The sequence below is a fragment of the Geotrypetes seraphini genome, chromosome 15, assembly GCF_902459505.1.
Source record: "Geotrypetes seraphini chromosome 15, aGeoSer1.1, whole genome shotgun sequence".
NCBI lineage: Eukaryota > Metazoa > Chordata > Amphibia > Gymnophiona > Dermophiidae > Geotrypetes > Geotrypetes seraphini.
This window is the reverse complement of record NC_047098.1, coordinates 1,980,964-2,002,149: the sequence shown is the minus strand read 5'-3', so window position 1 is coordinate 2,002,149 and position 21,186 is coordinate 1,980,964. Positions and strand designations below refer to the sequence as shown.

Below are 21,186 nucleotides of genomic sequence, written 5' to 3'. Positions count from 1 at the left end.
GTATATATAAATAAATATGTAAATGCGCATGAGTTAAGTCTCTCATTTGAAAGGAAGCTCTGGAATGAGAGGGCAGAGGATGAAGTTAAGAGGTGAGAGGCTCCGGAGTAATCTGAGGAAATACTTTTTTACAGAAAGGGTGGTAGATGCATGGAACAGTCTCCCGGAAGAGGTGGTGGAGACAGAGACTGTGTCTGCATTCAAGAGGACCTGGGACAGGCACGTGGGATCTCTTGGAGACAGAAAGAGATAATGGTTACTGCGGATGGGCAGACTAGATGGGCCATTTGGCCTTTATCTGATGTCATGTATAGGGAGTGAGGTCAGTATCGGGTCCCACCAATTTGAGAGAATTAGCTGCTTCGGTGTTAAAAGTGGCTCGCTGAAATCCACAAATGCCAGTAGACCGTCTTTTACATCGTTTAACACTCCACGGTTTCATACGTGTGCTTTAATTTACATACTGATCGTGTGACCACTTCCTGCAACTTAACCACTCATTGCTGGGGGGCTAGGGTTACCATATGGCTCCAAAAAAAAGGACGGATTGAGACCGCTTGGTTTTACTGCCATTGCTTTCAATAGAGGTAAAACTCAGATGCCTCGCTCTGTCCTGCTTGCTTCCATTGCTTTCAGTGGAAGTAAAACCCGGATGTCTAATCCGTCTTCCTTTTTCTGGAGCCAATATGGTAACCCTATTGGGGGGAGAACTGTTCTTAAATCACAGTGGGGATTGCAGTATTTAAGAAATAAATGAAATTGCTGTGGAGACCTAAATTTCAGTTTTGGCAGCTGCAGTGATATTCTTCAGGAGGTTCCATGATCATGATTTATAAAATAGTCTCGTCAGAGAAGACGTAATAATTAAGTGAACGAGAGTAAACCCAGATGTTGTGCAAGTTATTGTACATGAGGTGTTGTATGTTTGTTCTGGGGATATCCTGAAACAGCTGATCCATCCTTACACCGCCTCCCGGGTCCCATTAGAGGCCCTTTTACTAAGCTGTGTTATTAGTATAGGAATAGGATTCCGGTTATGGTGAACGCTTGACGACACATGCTAATTCACATGTTAACTGTGTGTTGTGCTAAGGGATGAAAAGTGAATGGGCCCTGAATGGAGAATGGGCGGGCACTGCACACTGCGAGGCCTCCGGGGCCAGAGAATGTACCTACATAGAACTTATATCAACTGCGTTGATTGTACCATAGAAAAGAGATAGATCAAGAAACCTGTTATGCTGTAACCAACCCTGTTATTTCATAGAATATTGGAAAATGAAATGGATAATTCGCGGTGGAGGTAAGACGGTCGATTCGTTCGCGGTGAGCATCTTGCTAGGTTCATCAGCACAATGTATGATTCATAAGACAACTTTGATGGTCAGGCAGATGTTGGAAGTGTTGGGATTTGGGACCAGTTTCAAGACATCTGCGGATACCGTTACAGCGTGACATCATTTGGCTCTGGTCTTACTGTTTATATGTCTTTAATGAATTTTATACAATACAGTAATTCAACACGAAAATTAATCTAATGGCATTTAAGCCTTTCCCTCCCCCCCCCAACAAAATTGTAAAAGTAGACAAATTGGGAGTACAAAGCAGAAAGACAAGTCAATTTGCCTGTATTCTGCATGGAATAATTCATCCATTACCAATTGCAAAAGAGCCTAAATCCTTTTAAAATATTGAACTGAACATCGCCTAACAGCACACTGGAGGTTAAACGGGATATGGCAGGGGGGAGGATAATGATCATCCAGAGCACGTCCAGTCTGTGTCTATTGCCTGCTCCCCCATGACTACAGAATATTTTATATGTAGTTGAATATTTAGATAAAGAAAAGAACCTTAATAGTAACATAAGGTCTGCTTCTGGGATGGATCTAGGAATAACGTCAGAGGCTCCCTCTAAACTTCTGGTGGCGATACAAGACCCTTTTTTTGAGGACGAAAGGTCAGCTGGTACATAGCAGAAGTGAACGACCTTTGGGATTACTATGGTAATGGTATTTGGCTTGCACAGAGACGTCAGGAAAAGAAGTTAAGCCTGGCAAGATGTGTGTGAATCTTGCACGGTGGTGGTTTTTATTTTACCTTTTCCAAGAAGTGATTTTTGTCTGTGCAATTACACTGCGGTTTGATGGTTCTGAAGTGCTAATTTTAAAATTTGCAACAACCCAGCAAGGATTTTAGAGGTTCCTCTGGGCTTCTTTGTTTTCCGGGCTTCTTTGTTTTCCGGCCTTCTAACATTAAACTGATATTCTCCACTATATTCTCTTATCACTTGATTCCCTAATATGTAATTTTCATAATTGAATCCTCTACCACACCATGTAATGTACATGAATCACTGTTATGTAATTTATCTAGATAATCTTTATTACGCAATTCTTTTGGTAATGTCCAAATCTCCTATAATTTGTATTCCGCCTTGAACAATATATAATGTATAATGTATTCAAAATTAATTTTCCTATGAACTGTTTTCCTACCTTCTTCTACTCTATGTTTATAACCTAACTAATTTATTTTTCTCAAGTACTTTAGCAAGAATGTGAGCCTTTGGGACAGTCAGGGAACTCTAAGTACTTTCTCTTCATCTTAATTAATCTTACTTATTGCATTTCTTCTGTTTCTACTGTAAACCGCTTAGAACTTCACGGTACAGCGGTATATAAGAAATAAAATTATTATTAAATATTTGGATTAAACAACTTTGTTTATCCCCAGTGTTGTTGCTGCTTCCTCCTCCTTTCAAGATGGTGGTAAGCAGACGTTGTGCCCTAGGAGCAACCAAGATGGTAAAGGGGATGGAACTCCTCTCATATGAGAGTTAGGGCTCTTCAGCTTGGAAAAGAGACGGCTGAGGGGAGATGTGATTGAAGTCTACAAAATCCTGAGTGGAGTAGAATGGGTACAAGTGGATCGAGTTTTCACTCCGTCAAAAATTAGGTTACTTGTTACTGGTTTTATATTTTTTCTTATATTATTGACTATTGACCCTGAATATTTGTACCAATTCACATTCATGTACTGGGTCAATTGTATTTTTGTTACTTCTGTAAGTTTTGAAACTAAATAAATATTGAACTTTAAAAAAAATGACAAAGACTAGGGGACACTCGATGAAGTTACAGGGAAATACTTTTAAAACCAATAGAAGGAAGTATTTTTTCACTCAGAGACTAGGTGAAGCTCTAGAACGCGTTGCCAGAGGTTGTGGTAAGAGCGGATAGTGTAGCTGGTTTTAAGAAGGGTTTGGACAGTTTCCTGGAGGAAAAATCCATAGTCTGTTATTAAGAAAGACAAGGGGGAAGCCACTCTTTGCTCTGGATTAGTAGCATGGAATGTTGCTACTCTTTGGGTTTTGGCTCGGTACTAGGGACCTGGGTTGGCCACCCTGAGAACGAGCTACTGGACTTGATGGACCATTGGTCTGATCCAGTAAAGCTATTCTTATGTTTTGTAAAGTACTTCTGTCCTTCACTGTTGCTGTGTTTTGTGATTTCTAAGTCGTTATAAGGGGAGGAGGGTAAAAGACTGGAGGTCACTCTCCAAAAATTTAAGGGAATGGGATTCAATTTAACATGTGGAGAAAACTGATGAAGGAGCCAAGATGACAGTTGTAAAGCACATCAAATTGGTGCTCTTCAGCTGCTCTGTTCTTTTCCTTCTCCTCCCCCCACTCCCGATGGCCAATGGCTACCTTTGTTTGGACAGGAGAGCTGGTGGGAATTGCCGAGGGCAGAAGGAAGCCCTATGGCATCTCTTGTCACCTTGAGCCCAAACATTTGCAGTGCCCTAGTGAGGCAGGGGCTGAGCCATCAGCTGTGATGCCATTGTTAGAATTTGGCTCCTCCACCGGATGGAGATGTGGCTGCTTTTAGTCCTGAGGTACAAACTGGAATTGAACAGCTGGTATGGCATCCGTTTTGTGTATGACGTGACAGCGTCAGAGGAATCCATCTCTAGCAGTATTCAAATCCAAGCTAAGGCTCGCTTTTTTTGAAACTGCTTTTACCCATGTATTATTCCTTTTGCTAGAAACTCCTCAACCCTGTCCAAATTAGATTGTAAGCTCTTCTAAGCAGGGTCCATCTACTGAATGTTAAATGTACAGCGCTGCGTACGCCTTTCAAACAATAAACAACCATTACTTTAAAACCTTCTCTCAGTTACAATTAGTATAACATTTATCAGTTCTCAATTGTATAACTAGTTTTGCCTCAAACACTCCTATTCATAATAGTTTTGAAATAAAGACTTACTGTATGAGAGGCCCCTTGACTCCTTTATAAATAAATGTTATCTCTCTTCTCACAAGGCCTCACTATTTTATACAATTTTCATTCTCAAAAAGCTTGGGAAAGAGAGAGAGACTGTAGGTGAATCCCCGAGTGATATAAAATAATTACAACAACCGTAATGTACGCAGGTAGAGCTAGTCTCATGGCGCTGGTCTTTGACCTAAGGGCCATCGCGTGAGCGGACTGCTGGACACGATGGACCACTGGTCTGACTCAGCAGCGGCAATCCTTATGTTCTTCTAACAGTTTATGTACCGCAGGACCGAAGTTCTATGAGGTTTACATTGATTAAAAATGCTACAAATTGAGTAGAACTAACTAAGTTAAAAACTAGTGACTGACAGTTCTAGAGATCAGTTATTGTGGGAAAGATTATACAAATCAGCTACTGAAGATCTTCCTTATCCTCCTCTATGACACAGTCCCTTATGTTGTCCAACATCGATTGTATCAGACACCGATTAAATCTTCAAATTTATTTATTTATAGTATTTATATACCACTTGTAGGTTGGAGACTACTGGTCTGGACATTGGAAGAATGAGTTTTAGTGCTTAATAAAGGGGTGATAGGTGGATGGATAGAGGAAAGGTAAAATAATCCTGTGGTTTTGGAAACATTTGTGCTTACCCTCCCTCCCCTTCTGTTTGCTCTTTCCAGCTGGAGCAGAGCTTGCGACTGGAGACGGGGGAGAGGGAGCGGGAGTCCCTGGAGAACAAGACCCTGGCCCAGCAGAATATTGAGCTGCGACGCAGACTTGAGGAGGAACAGACTGCGTACAAACGCAAGCTACAGGCGTACCAGGAGGGGCAGCAGCGTCAGGCACAACTTGTGCAGAAACTGCAGGCCAAGGTAATCCAATGCATTGACTCTGCACGACTGGTACGGGTTGCAAAGGTTAAGGCGCGTCTCGGGAAGACAGAAATTTACATTATTCTAGAAGGCTGAGCTAGGAAATGTAGCCACCTTGAGGTTTCTTTGCCTTTTTTTCTGATAGTTAATACGAAGGTCACCAAATCTGCTAGGATTGCTTTTTCATGACTGAGAAAAGCTTGATAAAATCAAGTGGGATGGATCATGTACACAGGGAAATGGCTGTTTATCCTTTCAAACAGCTAAAACTAGCAGATACGCCTTGAAATTTATAGTAAGCGCATGTAAAACTAATTCTACCAACTATGCAAAGAAATAGAAAATGACAGGCCATACGATCTTTACCTGCTATCTGTCTAGGGATCGCTCTTCAGAGTGATTTAAACAACTAGGAAAGGCTGTTGCCCGCTTCCGTCTGTGTGGCTATCCACTGATATTCAGCTGAACTCAGGGCAGCTAAGGAGAGAGAAAGAAATAAACACAGACACACATATATTCTAGCACCCGTTAATGTAACGGGCTATAACACTAGTTACAATATAAAACCAAATCTTTTCCAGAGGAGTTAAAATGGTAAAGCTAGAGGGTGATGGGGGTGGAAATTCTTTTTCAAGGAGAGGGTGGTTGATGCTGGGCAGACTTTTACGGTCTGTGTCCTGCTAATAATGAGATGGTTCGGATAGGTTGGAGTGAGCTCCGACAGTAACTAAAAGTATGGGCTAGCGGCTGCAGCGTGCTAACGACCCTGTAAAACAGGCCCAATGTAAGCTAAACTGAGCCGCTTTGGAGAAAGTGGATTATAAATGCTTTAAATAAATAAATGCTTTAAATAAATAAATAAATAAATGCTTTAAATAAATAAATGCTTTAAATAAATAAATAAATAAATGCTTTAAATAAATAAATAAAAGTCCAGTAGCTGGACCCAAAGGGCAGTACTGGGCAGACTTCTAAGGTTTATGGGCCAGAAATATCAGAGAGAGATTTAATTGAAACATGAATTTTTAAGGGATGGACTGGTCAAATCTTTATCATCTGCTGTTACTGTCTTATATTTTATTTTGAAAAATTATAAACATATAATGAACCCAGAGAAAATTCATGATAAAGAAATAATTTTCCCTTATATGGTTGGGTTTTTATTGTTTTTATTATTTCTTTATATTGTTTTACAAGTTAAATAAACAATACTTGAAAGGAAATATAACTATTTAAAGAAGAAACAAACAATAAAATTATAAAATAATTCCAAACTAATAACTATAACTAAAGTCCACATAATAAGGAGAGAAAATCAATCACTTCCAAGGGAAGTTGGATTTCAGGAAATAATTTTAAATTAAATCAAATTACAGAGTTCAGTTGGAGTCAATTGGTTGGGGTTTTTTTTTTTAAACTAAATCGTGCAATAGAGAGAGAGGAGACCCTCATAAACATTAGAAGGAAAACAAATAGAAAAAGGAAAGTGGATTAATGCAAAACCAACCAACCAACTTTGGCCTATTCCTTAGTGAACTTCTTATGCCCTTGTACCCTTTTTTTTGTTTTACTGCCTAACATGCTGTTAATTGTGCAGGCTGAAGAAAGAGTGCGCTAGGACTCGTGGTATGTGTCTAATCTCCGACTGCAGCTTGGTTTTCATTTCCAGGTTCTCCAGTATAAGAAGAAATGTGGTGAGGTGGAACAGCAGCTCCTGGAGCGATCCACGGAGCTGGAGCAGGAGCGACTCTCTGTAAGTCCCGGAGGTCTTTGGCCTTTTAAATCCTGATAAATTCAAAAGCCTGCTTCTCCTGCCAGTTGCCAGTCATGAGCAGGCTGTGTATTGTTTGCAGAGGCCCAGAGCTTGATCTCTTTATTCGGCTGGGACTTGGCATGGCTCTCTGGCAGAATCGCCACGTCCTGACCTCCAGTAACTCTTGGCATCCAAATCCAGGTGGAGATTGGAACTCCTCTTACCTTTTCTTACAGAGTCTCCTTTTTTCCATATCTTGGCAGAAGTGAGGATTACAATCAGATTCTTTTCTTCCTGTCACCTCCAAGACTTCTGGCAGACTCTTCTCTCTTTCCATCCCTTCCACGTAAGAATAGCCATACTGGGACAGACTGAAGGTCTTTCAAACCCAGGATCCTGTTTCCAACAGTGGCCAACCCAGGTGCCAAGTACCTAGCTGGATCCCAAGTAGTAAAACAGATTTTATGATGCTTATCCTAGGAATAAGTAGTGAATTTCCCCAAGCCATCTCAATAATGCCCTATGGACTTCTCTTTTAGGAAATCTAAGCCTTTTTTAAACCCTGCTAAGCTAACCTTTGGTATTGCCATGTTTTTAGAGTTGCCTGGATCTGACGGACTCCCGTTTGCAGCAGGAAGAGGAGCAGAGCAATGATCTTGAAAACGCCCTTATCCGCTTAGAGGAGGAGCAGCAGAGGTATGGGGGGGGGGTTAACCCTTGTTTACGCTATGCCATTGACTTGAATATATGACATTAATAAATTATCCCTTAGATTTTGGTTCATAATTATCCACCTTACCTTTTGAAAGTGGGCCTCGCTGACTTGTAATTCTGAGTTCTAGATCTCTGTGGATCTGTCCAAAATCTGCTTGGCTCTCTGCCTTAATTGCCATGCTCTCTTTGGAAAGACGTAAGCAGGTGGCACTTCAGGCGGCCTTGGAACCTTTCTGGAATACTCTGACCCTGGTTGCCCAGAGGAAAATTTTGAATGGCTGACTAATTATTTATCATGCAGGGCTTGAGACTTATTGATCTCCATTTTCCTTTCCTTCTAACTATTGGATTATATACTGGAACTCAGAGGTTGTTCTGTGGTTGTATCTGTTGTGTGTTGGGTTGGGGGGTGTCAAAGGTCTGTTTGTTGTACAATTTGCCATGGTTCACTGAATATTTGCTTTCATATATTGAATCATAATAAAAATATTTGCACATAATTATCCACCTTTTGGATGAAATTCTTTTCACTGTTAACAGAAAAAGATCTCGGAAACCTGTTCGATAAGAGCCACAGAATTCCAGGTTCCAAAATAAATCACAACTGCTTATTCCAGTCTCGTCTCTGGGTCATCAGTTGTGTAGTGTTTCAGCAGTAAAGACCTTCCTCTTCCACCAATCGGGCCATTAAAAACTGTCTCCTCAATACACTTCTCCTAGTACTCTTCGCTATGACCAGTCTGGTCTCTAGAATAAGCTCTGTTATTATCTACTGTAACCTATTTGTTGTCGTGACTAGTCTGTTTTCAAATGATTGTGAATGTCTACTTGTAACCCGTTCTGAGCTTCTGGGAGAACAGGATATAAATCAAAATAAATAAATAAAAAGTGTGTCAGCTTTAGAATTACAGAGTCAGTGAGACAGAGTGAGTTTGAGTGTGGCAAGATCGGTGTCCCACGGATTGACAGACCTGTCTAACCCTTCATTCCCTCATCTCTTGTTCTTCTTTCCTTTCTCCCTAGAATGGGTTTGCTCACCCTTTTCCATCTTTACTCTGTCTCCCTGGCTGGTTTTTCCTATTTTTCCATCTCTGTTCCCCTTTTCTTCTCAAAGTTCAGCTTTGGCACTTGAAGTGAGCTCAGTTTGTTCAGGGACCCTTCTTAGAACAACTTCTTGGTCCACTTTTGCAACCAGTTAACAAAACAGTTCAGCAAGCTTTTGAAAAGCTCAGTCAATCTTTTGTTTTCAAGTTTGTAGAGATCTGGAATGAACTTCCCGACTCCATTAGGCTTTTAGGCCAGTGGCAATTATTTCGTAAATTCCTGAAAACTTTGTTGTTCTCGCAATTTTTAAATGGTTTAACTACAGCCTCAACGAAATGATAATATTATAGTTATTTTTCTTATGTACTTTAGTTTTTAATTAGTTCTTTCTTCTGCTATGTACTCTAGTCTTAATTACCTGTGAACCGATTCGAGCTCCACTGGGAGATGACCCGGTATATAAACCAAATATTAGATTAGATTAGATTAGAGTGAAGTCGTTTGCTGGCAAAACTTGAAGTGGATCTTCAGCAGTCCCACTCCGACTTTGTTTTGGATTTCTGCACATCAATCTGTTTTGTTTAATCCACTTTGGCGTTTTTTCCCCAAGATCCATTACAGGTTTTCCCTAGAGACTGACCAAAAACGACATATTCTTTCCTAAGGGACCTTCAGTCACAAGGGGGCACCCACTCAAACTCAGAGGAGGGAGATTTGGTGGTGACACCAGGAAGTATTTCTTTACAGAAAGGGTGGTGGATCACTGGAACAAACTACCGGTGCAGGTGATCAAGGCCACTAGCGTGCTCGACTTTAAGACTAAATGGGACATCCACGTGGGATCTCTACGTGGGTCGAGCAGCACTCTGACTTAATGGGGTGGGACAGTGGAGTGGGCAGACTTGATGGGCTATAGCCCTTTTCTGCCGTCATCTTTCTATGTTTCTATGTTTCTAAAATTGATTTATTAAATTTATGAACTCAAGCTGGTTAAAATTAGAACATGCTGGAAGAAATATGCAGATGGGCTGCAAACCTCCCAAGCTCCTGGCAAGCAGCTAGTTGGAGCGTGGCGTTGCAGGTCCGGATTAAATCCAACTCCATCTCCTCCCCAGGCTCCCTTTATTTTTTTTTCAGGCTGCCCTCCAAAGTAAAAATTAAATAAAACAATAAAAAGCAAAATAAAATCTCTGAAATAGCCTGGATGTGCAATCCGTGCTCATGAACTGCTTTCGGTCTTTACTGTCTCTTTAGAAGTTTCATTTAACTACATTAACCAACTTGCTCGAGTTTGTCACTCGTGTATTTGGAATGCCAGTACGTTGCAGAGTTCTGCTCCCTTTTTATGAACATTTCTTATTCTGCAGAAGTGCCAGCCTTGCTCAGGTTAATGCCTTGCTGAGGGAGCAGCTGGATCAGGCCAACACTGCCAACCAGGTACTTAGTGAGGACATTCGCAAGTTGACCACTGATTGGACAAAGGCCCGCGATGAGCTGGAACAGCGGGAAACAGAGTGGAGGCGAGAGGAGGAGGTGAGAATTGGGTTTACTGGGATTTCTACTTTACACTCTGCTCTTCCAGAAGGGTAGGAGCCCTGTTTCAAGGAGCAGGCTTATGTAGATTCTGCACCTAAATTTACTCATGTGACTTCTAATTAAATCCAGTTAGAACTAATTGCTTGTTAGGATGCCAATTATCAGCGCTAATTGTCTCATTATGAAGAACCCAAATTTGCACATGCAACTCATAACACCATATATAGAATCTGGGGGTTGATCTCTAATTTCACATGGCTTCTTTTATTATTTGTTATGTTAGCTTGGTGCCCATTATTTGTATTTGGCCAAATATTAAAATATGTTATTCAGCGCAGCTCTGTTTGTTTGTTTTGCTGTGGATGGCTGGGTCTTAGTGTCAGATTACCAACGCATAAGTCCAGTTTCAGAGGGAATTCGGAAATGCGATAATCAGGCAAACCTTTTCTCTAATTTTTTCTCTGCTTACCATGGTCCTGTTTTTGTCCTTCCTCCAGTCTTTCAATACATACTTCAGTAATGAGCATAGCCGGCTGCTGACCCTTTGGAGACAGGTTGTGGGCTTTCGACGACACTTCAACGAGATGAAGACTATGACAGAAAGGTCAGAAAAACAAACGTGGGACTCAAGACCTATGCCAGTATTGTGCATAATTTGCCAACAATCATGCTATGTCGCATTAAGACGCTCTGAATAAAGCGAACCCTAGTTGGCTCTCCTGGGGCGTTCTCTGCAGCACCTTCTGCTGGAAAAAACTGGGATTGCAGGAGTTGTGCTGGCTGTGGAGTTCACTCCTGCCAAAGAAAAATAGGAAAAAACTGCACAAAGGCAATCAGCAAAACAAAGTAGCAGAGATGACCAAGGAGTCACAAATATGTAGTCAATTTCACATGAACCCGACACAGACCGTGTTTCGTCAAGAATGCCTGCTTCAGGGGTTTCCAAGATCCTGAGATGTGCTACTATATGCAGTCCAGTAAAGGGAAATGTATGTCAATAGAATAGCTGCCAGCATTTAAGCGTGTTCTCTGTCCAAGAGTTCTAGTAATCGAATCTATACATTTGTGTTTCCTAGCAAACCCTTGCCAGATGGACTCCTTTGTCATCTCTGCTCATTTGAGTTCACTCCTGCACCATTCTCTATAGTGCCTCCCTGATGTTTAGTTATCTATTTTAAAAAAATGTATGAACCACACTATCAGTTAATTCTAGATGGTGTACATAAATACATACATCAAATGAATACATAGATACAGGGCTGTGGAGTTGGAGTCGGGGAGTTGGAGATAATTTAGGGTACCTGGAGTAGGAGTTGAAGGATTTATCTACCGACTCCACAGCCTACATAAAACAAATCATCTCCAGACAACAGTGCTAAAATCATTTAAAAAAAAACAAAACAGAGGCAAAACGTTCACATGGTAAAACTTGAAATCGTAAACAGGAACACATCAGAGGCCAAAAGCTTGTAAGAAGAGGATTGCTGTACTGAACCTATACATCGTATCTCCAGTGGGAGAGTGTTCGAGAGCCCCTTCAATTTGAAGCATACCATAGAGAATGAGACGGGGACAAATTTTTCCCCCTCACCGTGGGAACTCATTTTCCTCTTCTGTCCCTGCCCCGTTCTTGCAAGCTCCGTCCTCATCTGCACAAGCCTCAAACACTTTAAAATCATAAGTGTTCGAGACTTGTGTGGTTAAGGCAGAGCTTACGGGAATGGGGGAGGGACAGCGACAAAACTCCCCGTGTCATTCTCTAGCATAGCTTAAAACTGGAAGTATGCAAAAGCATCTCATGATTGAGAGAATACACGCAGTGCTGTTGCCAGTGCTAAAGGCGCTTCATTGTTCAAAGCATAACTTTAAACTGAACACGAAAGTGTATTGGGAGCCAGTGGAATCCCTCACAGCTGCATTCTGTACCACCTGTAGAGCATGCAATAAATGTTTTGGCAGCTGGTCCTGAGGAGCCCATGAGAGGTTGCTTTTGAACCCATTCCTTATCGTGCTTGCTGCTGGGACTGCTGGATCTTTCCTTCTGCACTTGCCTCCATTGCAGACTTTACCTCCTGATATTTAAACCCCATGGTCACTGACCACAATGCTTTAAATCGACAGTATGTGTGGACATTCGTTGCTGGACTACTAGTGCTGAATATTGGGTTATAAAGCGGCCACCGGAAGTTATCTGGGCACCGCTGGTGTCCATGCTTCACCCAGGCTCCTCTCCCGAATGCTCCAGAGCTACCTAGATATTGCTGAGGCTGTCTTTACTGGCAGATAATTCTGCTAAAATCTGGGTGTGGCCAGATGAGCGTTGCTTGTTTTGGTTGAGAGCAACCATCACCAGGAGAAGCTCCTCTGAATATCGGTCCCTGTGTGTTTACGTATATAAATAACAGCACTGTAACATTGGTATTTGCATGTGTGAGCCAGTTTACAGGTCTAAATGCTGAACGACTGTTCCAAAATGACCTGCATAGTCTAATAATGACCGTTTTGCATATGTACAGCTGTTAATACTGCCCTGACTTATCCTGACAGTTCTCTGGTTTCTGCGCTGAATATTGCTGGTACCTAGATAACTCTGTCTAGGTAGTGCCAAGGCAGACAGTTCAGATTTTCAGTGAAATTATCCAGATAAGTGGCATTTATTTAGGCAGGAACCACTCCTGTCTGGTTAAGTCCCACAGAATGTTGGTTATTTTAGGCTGGAAGCCCTCCATGGACAGGAAAATAATTACTAGTCTTCAGCTACTCCTGAGAAAGGCATGAGCTAAGTCCAAAATACCTTTCCTCCCCAGAATAAAAACGGTTTCACAAAAATGCAGATTTTGTTCCTATTCTGGAAAATATAATATTGGCAACGTTGTGTTGTGTATGCAGAGATCTGTCTGAAATGCGGAATGAGACGTCCCGATTGTGTCGCACGCTCCATTCCTCCTGCTTACATGTCAGCAGTAATCTGCGCGTTTCCGAGAGCAACACTGCTGTGGCTGCGGAGCGACAGGCCCTGCAGCTGGCACAGCTGGAAGAGCAGCTGAAGGACAAAGTGCGGGAGATGATCCAGCTGCAGGTCAGATGTGACACGGAGAAAGCGGAGCTGGGTGCTCGGTAAGAACACGTGTTTGTGTGAGCAGGGAGCCTGCTTTGTGCATGCTAAGCTTTATACAGTCTCCTGTGGTAATTCTCGACAGGTCACTAAAGATAGGTGCCGGGATACGGCGTGCTAAGTGCGTAATCGCTGCTAGGGAATACTAATGTAAGGCAGCCGCTTACACCATATCACCAGCTGGTTATCTGCCTGCATCTAAATGTTAGTTGCATGCAGTGGTAATAATAAGGGTCAAGGGAAGCAGACCACCCCAGGCACCGTCTTGGTGGGGGCAGCGGCACCTCTTGTTCTCTCTGCCTCCCCTAGTTCCTCCCCACTCTTCCCTCACCTTCTCTTCCCCCCACTCTACCCCATGCCATCTATACTATTGCCTCCTGAGGTCTCTGATCTCTGTATTTCCTCTGAATATCTACTTATTGTATTTCGCTGAATGTCCAGCACTCTTGATTGTAAACCGCCTAGAAGTCGCAAGATTGTGGCGGTATAGAAGAATAAAGTTATTATTATTATTATCTATCATCTGCTCCATTCCCTTCACACCCCTAGCCCCATCAACCTTCTGCTCCATTCCTTTTCTCCCCCATCTATACCCCCTAGCCTCTTCCACCTTCTGCTCCTTCCTCCATGCTCCCTCGCTCCCATCTTGTATCTCCTGTTTGACTTTTTCTCTCCATGTCCATCATCATTCTCCTTCTCCTTCTCATTTCCATCACCTCCCTCTGTATCCCATGTTCAGTATCTGCCCTCTTTGTCCCCATCTCACCCCGGGACCAGCGTCTCCCGCTGTTTTTTCATTGTTTGATTTTTCATTCTCAAGCTATATTGTATGATTTTGCAGTAACTTACAAGAGGTTACAACTCCTGATGCAGGCTTTTGCGTGATGAAACACGGCCTCATGTTGAGTTGTATCATTGTATGGTGGACATTGAGAGTGCCTTCTATTGATTATTTAATACTTTGATTTATTTTGCTTTGGCTCTTTTGGAAGGTCATTTGTCCAGCCTACTCCTTCTGGTTTACCTCTGTAGGGTTTGACTTGTTTCCCCCCATTCCTTCCTTTTCTTGATTTTATTGTAGGTCTCCCCTACTCCCTCTCGTTTTTCTGTCTGTCATTGTTTGTTTTTTTTGTATTTTTTAAATTTGTTTTTATCAATTTATATTGTATATCGCTTAGTAAAAAAGATAAGCAATTAATCAAATACCTATTAAACTTGAAACTTAAACTTGATTTATGGGCACCCTTGGCACCTCTTTTTAGAATTACTCCCTTTATGATCCTATGCACGTGTGCCTCATGTGCTGTCTTTCTGTTCCTACTGGCCTCTATGCTGTCTGTATATACACACTTCACTTCTATCTTTTACCCACTTTAACTGCTCATTTTTGCAGAGTCACAGAGCTGATGGTAACAGTTGAACGCTTAAAGAGTCAGATCACTGAAAAAGAGAGAAGCCTAGAGGCTCTGAACCAGAAGCTGGAAACCCTGGTGAGTTCTTGAGGAAAGGGCTTTTTCAGTCTTCCTCTGTCTGTTATCTAAGAGGTTCTAGGTTACACAATAACACAGACTTCCTGTCCTGTGACCCTCATCTGGGACAGAGATGGATATCCTTGTTCCTTGGGGCTCTGTATTCTTTACAGAGTAGATAGTAGAACCAATCCTTAAGACTTAAGATGGATCTGTTCATCAGGATACCCATAATGATTGTAATCACACACTTTGTTGTGAAAATCAGATCTATTTGTACCTATGAGTGGAGTTTGAGCCCCTTGGTTTAATGGTTAATTCTTAAGGCAGTGCCTCATACCCTGTTTCTTGACATTGCAAGAGCACACAGATTGCTTGCTAAGTAGGTTGCAGCATCAGCGCATTGTAGATCTTGGTGCATTACCATAAAGCAGAGCAGTGCTCAGGTAGAGGAACCTGGGTGTGGTGGTGGAATGCAGTGAGCTGTCCTGAAATTGCCAGGGGGAATGGCAGAAGATGGAGGACGAGAGGGGAAAAAGGTTGAACAAATTTCTTTGCAGACTCACAATTCAGAGTGCTGGGACAGAGGCTGAAGGGTTAAGGTGCTCTGCTCTGATAAGAGGCTGTAGGAATCCTTGGTTATAATCCTTTTCAGTGCTGTAGGATCCCTGGAACAGAACGTAATCAGCAGCATCAGATGATAATCTCAGTGCTTTTAAGCATTTCCAGAAGGAGGACATGCAAGGCTTAAAGGACCAGATTCACTAAACTTACCGATCCTGTAAAGATCGTCACAAAACTGGTTTGACTGGTTTTGCGATCATTCATGTTCCCTGACCTGATTCACAAATACACACAAAATATCTGTGCCCTAAAAATATCTGTAGCTCTCATACAGATAATTTCAAGTCAATTTAATTGATCCTCAGAAACAGTAACTCGGACTCCTATAATTCATAGTCCTAGGCGGTGGTGTTTTTGAGGATCAATTAAATTGACTTGAAATTATCTGTATGAAAGCTACTGGTGGATCAAAAAATGATTGTTCCATCAATTGAGGTCTTTGATAAGGGCTGCCATATAAGTTGGACTATTAAAGAAAGGTAGTAAAAAAAAAAAATATCTGTGCCATTAAAAAAAAAAACCAACCCGGCAGAAACCCCGACAGCAGTGACAGGCGGCTGCTTCCCCTGTCACTATTGTTAGGGCTCTGCACATGTCTCAATCGCTCACTGAGCACCTCCGTGCAAATCATTTGCATGCAAACTTAATAGTGAATCAGTTGCTGTTGGAAAATCGGCCAAAAGCGATTGAGTCACTATTGTAGTGAATCTGGCCCAAAGTGTAGCAAGGATAAGATTGCAATACCCACAATGGTATCTCTTTCAAGATGCAGTGAATATGTTCAAGAGATGTTTGCATGCCTTTGATCTAAGAGACTGGCTTTCTTTCCCACTACGAAGAAATTCAAACTACCACTGAAATGTTTTCATATTTCCCTTGTATATGCTGATTTTGCCAACATTTGCTTATTTCTGACCTGAGGAAGAAGCTAATCTTAAACTACATTAAGTTAGTCCAATAAAAAAGATATTATTATTTTTCCCTTTCTTTTTGTTTTATTTCTACATATTACTTTCCACATTGTGGTAACCCTGGTTCAGATTCATTATTTTTATGTTTATTTTGTGTATTTTTTGGTCTGATGGTTTGTTTCTGCTCCTTTGAACAAGCTGCTTTTGGGCTACACTGCTCTGAGCCTTCATTCACAACTATTTCTGGCTTTTTTATCTTCTAATGCAGTTCTTAGGTCAGGCCTAACCACAACCCGGTATTCCTTCTCGCTAAATCTTGCCATCATGTGATGGCTGACTCCCATTCAGTTTCTCACACAAGGCGGAAATTAAAGAGGGCTACTGATTCTTTATCACCGTTTTTAAGAGGCAAATTTGCAAAAGCTTGAAAAGTCTTGTTTGCTTCTTTCAAATAACACCAGACAGTTAAAAAGGGCCTGGAAATGTTTTTAGTACAAAAACAAAGAATCAAGTGGGGAATGGGACTGAACACGTCAGCCTTGGAAACAACAAGCTTTATTAATTGTAATCACAAATAAAAACTTAGCTGCATTTTATGTATTTGTGCATTATATTTATCTTTATTTGTATGTACTTTCATAGATTGACTCCCCCACCCCTGAGGCAGGCTTCCCTCTTGAGATCGAAACACAGACCGTGTCGTGTCAGAAAGAAAAAGGACATTCTAGTCATGTACTTAGACATGTATTGAGTTTTTATTTGTGATTATAGTTAATCAAGCTTATTGTTTCCAAGGCTGACGTGTTCAGTCCCATTCCCCACTTGCTCGACATGGGGTTGTTGAACCTTGTTCTTTTGTGGTTTGCAGTGTTTTTCACAAAAGGGTTAAGATTCTTGAGTTTCACCTCATGCCGGGCATCAGATACTCAGGAAGGCAGCATTCTATAAGGAAAAACAATGAGAATCCGTCCCTGGAAGTGAACACAACCTATGACAGAAAGGGCTGCTGAAGGGTGAGAGCCTTTGGATGACGGTGTGAAGGAGAAGTTGTTTACTGTTTTCATTTTTGACGTGTGATTGCAGGAGGTCACGAAGATCCAGGAACAGGCAGTGCTGGAGGGAGATGAGATTGTGGCCTTGAGAACAGAGTTTGAGGTGCTTCAGCAAACCCTGAGAGATGTTTCACAGGTAGGTATGCACGGGAGCAGGCTGCGGTACTGTTTTGTGATGGTCTAATGACCAGAAGTAAAGGAAACCCATCTGCTGCATGCTTCTAATTTGTATCTGTTTTGAATTTTTATACTACTGTTGGTGTAATTTGTTATTAATACTATTTTTTCCATTTGATCATGGTCAGCATATTATCTTTTAACAGTGGACTAACAAGGCTGCCACACCATTTCTCTCTATATGTAGGAAAAGATTTTCTGGTTAAGCTTTTAAAAAGAAAACCAAACCTTTTAAGATGGGTAGGGGTAGAGTCATGTATAAATAAATTTAATTTGGGTAAAATCATCATTTTGATATACCCAGGGCACATTTAATCCTTCTCATGTGTTTTAGGGGGGACGTTTACCTCATAAATCCCCTAATGACCCTGTCAGATTTAACCCTAAGTATTGAATAAATTTCCTGGCCCATCGAAAAGGAAATTGACATTGTAGTGAGACTTCTGTTTTGATATTTAAAATCCCTGATTTGGCCAGATTACATTAAGGACAGTTGATTGGGAGTGGAAGAGAGCAGAAGAGATGTTTGCTGGAGACAAGACATGCTGCAAAACGATTAATTTTTAAAAGTGTGATTAATAATTAATGCATTAATCACAGAGTTAACTGTAATTAACTTGCAGCCCTAATAAAACCAGACATAGGTCAAACCAAAGTCTAAAGCCCAACATGACCACATTTAACGAAGGTGATTGAATCAGAGGCAACAGTTACATAAATTTTTACAAATACAATTTTTTTGAAAAAAATATTCTTAATACATAGGCTGTTATCACAGATGCAGACAGCGGTATACAGCTTCCTTCCTCTGAGAGAACAACTAATATATCGGACAGCGATACCACAGGGCTCAGCCTTCGGGGGCTGTCTTGCAGCCTGCGGACACCTTCACCTCTCCGAAGGTCATCTCCACGCCGTAGTCACTCGCCCAGACGCAGCCTGTCTCCTGTGTTTTCCGACTCAACAGTAGCAGCAGTTCAACTGGCTTTGCAGAAGAGGCAGCTACAGGTGCAGGTAAGGGGCTTGAATAGTCCTGCTCTGAAAGAAAGAATTTGAGGATATGGATGGGGAGGGTTGAAAGAGTTTGGAAATGTTAAAAGAATCCGAGGGAGGGAGGTATCCTTAGGGGTGAGTTTTTGGGGGCTTTAAAAAAAATTTTGGCTTGGGAGAGGGTTATAATTAAGAATCTGGTGAAACTGGTAGCAGATGTGTTTTTGAATCACAATACAATCAGGGGTGGCATATGAGGGATGTAGGCATTCATTTCTTTAAGTTTGAGCAGAAAAGCAGGCTGGCTCTGGAATATGTTGCTGGAATATTTCATCAAGACTAATAACATAGTTGGGTTTTAAAAGTTCTAGACCAGTTTCTGGTGAAAAATCCTTTAATAGCTATTAACCAGGTCGACATGGTGATTGCTGTGATTTTCCTCTGGAAATGAACAGCAAAAAAGTGACTTTCTGGTTTGCATCTGCCAGTTACTTATGCTTGATTTAGCTCAGAGACAGGATACTTGGTTTCTTATGCTCTTTGTAGGGGTGGCTCTGTTTATGTACAGATTTGATGAGGTTTGGATCAGTTTGGGTTGAACTGACCTGTACAGGAGTGAAGATTATTTACCATTATGATAATTTCCTTTTCCTACCAGACCAGTCCAGAACACATGGGTTATGTCCATCCACCACCAGGTGGACATAGAACTCAGTTTTGTGCTCTATTACATAGGATGGTGAGTTTTCTATCTCCAGCTGGCAGGCCTCTGGTTTCACCTTTGGATGGCTCCTGTTCTTTCCCAGTTTGGTTGAGCCTGGGGGCAGTTAGAGTGTTTGCCTATTCTAGGTGTACATCTGGTGGTGCCATATTTATTTAAATAACAAAAAAATCCCTAAAAATTGCTGAAAATTGTTTTTATATATGTATGATCATAAAGAGATTTACCACAAAAAATGTATTTGCTAACTTATGTAGAATATTTGTACAATTGCTCAGTACTCTCCACCAAGGTCATAAAAATAAAAAAATAGGACAACAAATTAAGAGGAACCACCATCGCACCATTGTGTTCCCGCCAGTGTCGAGATAAGTTTGAACGTACCACATTACAACTTACCTCCTTTAAATAATATAAATATTCAAAGAATGTTAAAAAAATATGTGCACTTACCTGAAACACTTGGCTCCCCAAACTGATGCGATGAAAAATCCAATTCAGGTCCAGCGTGATAACCCCAAAACCCCAAATGTGAAATAATAATTATAGAATCCAGTACAAGTCGTTCAAATCTCCGCTTGTGTTTTTGCTCTCCAACTCCAGCTGCATTTCGCTGTGCTTCGTTAGGGAGAACAAAATTGTATCTGGAAGAGCTTAATGCCTGATCAAAAGACTTCAGGAGCTGTTGCTACATTTGGGCCCAAATCTCTTTATGATCATATATATATAAAATTTTCTGCAGTTTTTTGTAGTTATAGAATCACGCCTAGTAATTACATGTGTAAGTGTTAGAATTCTATAATGTACACGTATAGTTGTTGCCTAACATTAAGTGACAGGTTATAGAATGATGGGAGAGAGGATTAATTGGTTGGAATTTTTGTTATAGGAATACTAGTGAACTTTGCCTGTATAGGGCCTAATATTAGAGTCATAATTCTCTTAGGGGTCTTTTTACTAAGGCACGCTATCCTGTGGACGCGGTAGCATTTAGCGCACGCTAAGACGCACTAGCGCACCTTAGTAAAAGGACCTCTTAGTGTCTGTCTCTATCTTCTTGCTAACAAACATAATCCATAAATTCTAGGCTGGTCTGTTTGGACTCGAGGAAAGAAAATTAGCAGGTAAGGCTAAACATTTTCCTTGTATGGGGCGAAATGTATCTTAAGTAAGATTGGCATTAAATTTAATTGTAGATAATGATGTTTATTTGGGAAACCTGTTAGGATATTCGTGGAAAGTATGAATCTGGCCAGGAGCTACTAGTCTCTTTGAAGAAACAGTTGGTGGACAGTGAGACTGAACGTCGATCCCTTGAGCAGAAGATCTTGCAGCTAAAGGATGAGATTGACAGCACTTCTCTCGCCAAGGAAGATGCCAAGAGAGAAGCTGATAGATTCCACTTATCATCGGACAAACTCTCCAGGTACTCCAGCCCCTAAAATTGTAAGGAGAGAGGATAAATTCTGAAATCAGACTGCCATGAGTACCAAAACTCTTTCCATAATTGAATGCCACTTATTATCCAAGGAAAGCAAGCAGTTATATAAACAAAATACAATCTAAAAGTACAGCATTTTACATTAAAACCTATCAAATGCAGCCCCCCCTCGTAGTTTCTTGCACCTAAAATTTGTTATATGGGGCCAAGCTGGTGGACAAACGTCTGTTTGACCTTAGTAAGGATCTTAATTTTCTGCTGTTTCGCCAAAAGCCTAAAGTAAGGCCGTTTGGCTGCACATTTAGGGAGGGAGAGTGGGTTGGGGCTGGCACTGCAAGGTGATTATTTTATGCTGATTGTTTGATGAGTTTTATTAATCGTATTTTATTTTTGTATTTTGTTTGGTGTCCTTTGATAATTAATGTGTAACTAACTATTATTACTGGGTCTGATATTCAGCCAGCAGCGGTGAGC

The 21,186-nt window shown here is 41.2% G+C and overlaps 1 protein-coding gene across 7 annotated transcripts in view; it reads left to right on the top strand.

Moving 5' to 3' along the window:
• The window catches only part of CROCC (ciliary rootlet coiled-coil, rootletin), a 94,946-nt gene that overhangs the window by 17,723 nt on the left and 56,037 nt on the right, over window positions 1-21,186 (top strand). For all 7 annotated transcript variants that reach the window (XR_004537123.1, XM_033922292.1, XM_033922295.1 and 4 more), the window contains 10 exons: window positions 4,974-5,165; window positions 6,835-6,918; window positions 7,517-7,614; window positions 10,044-10,209; window positions 10,710-10,816; window positions 13,102-13,329; window positions 14,721-14,817; window positions 17,415-17,519; window positions 18,326-18,574; window positions 20,498-20,697. Coding sequence is in view for 6 of the 7 variants with exons in the window: in XM_033922292.1 (XP_033778183.1) it covers window positions 4,974-5,165; window positions 6,835-6,918; window positions 7,517-7,614; window positions 10,044-10,209; window positions 10,710-10,816; window positions 13,102-13,329; window positions 14,721-14,817; window positions 17,415-17,519; window positions 18,326-18,574; window positions 20,498-20,697 (1,526 nt within the window). In the remaining variant the exon portion in view is untranslated. The remainder of the gene's footprint in view (window positions 1-4,973; window positions 5,166-6,834; window positions 6,919-7,516; window positions 7,615-10,043; window positions 10,210-10,709; window positions 10,817-13,101; window positions 13,330-14,720; window positions 14,818-17,414; window positions 17,520-18,325; window positions 18,575-20,497; window positions 20,698-21,186) is intronic.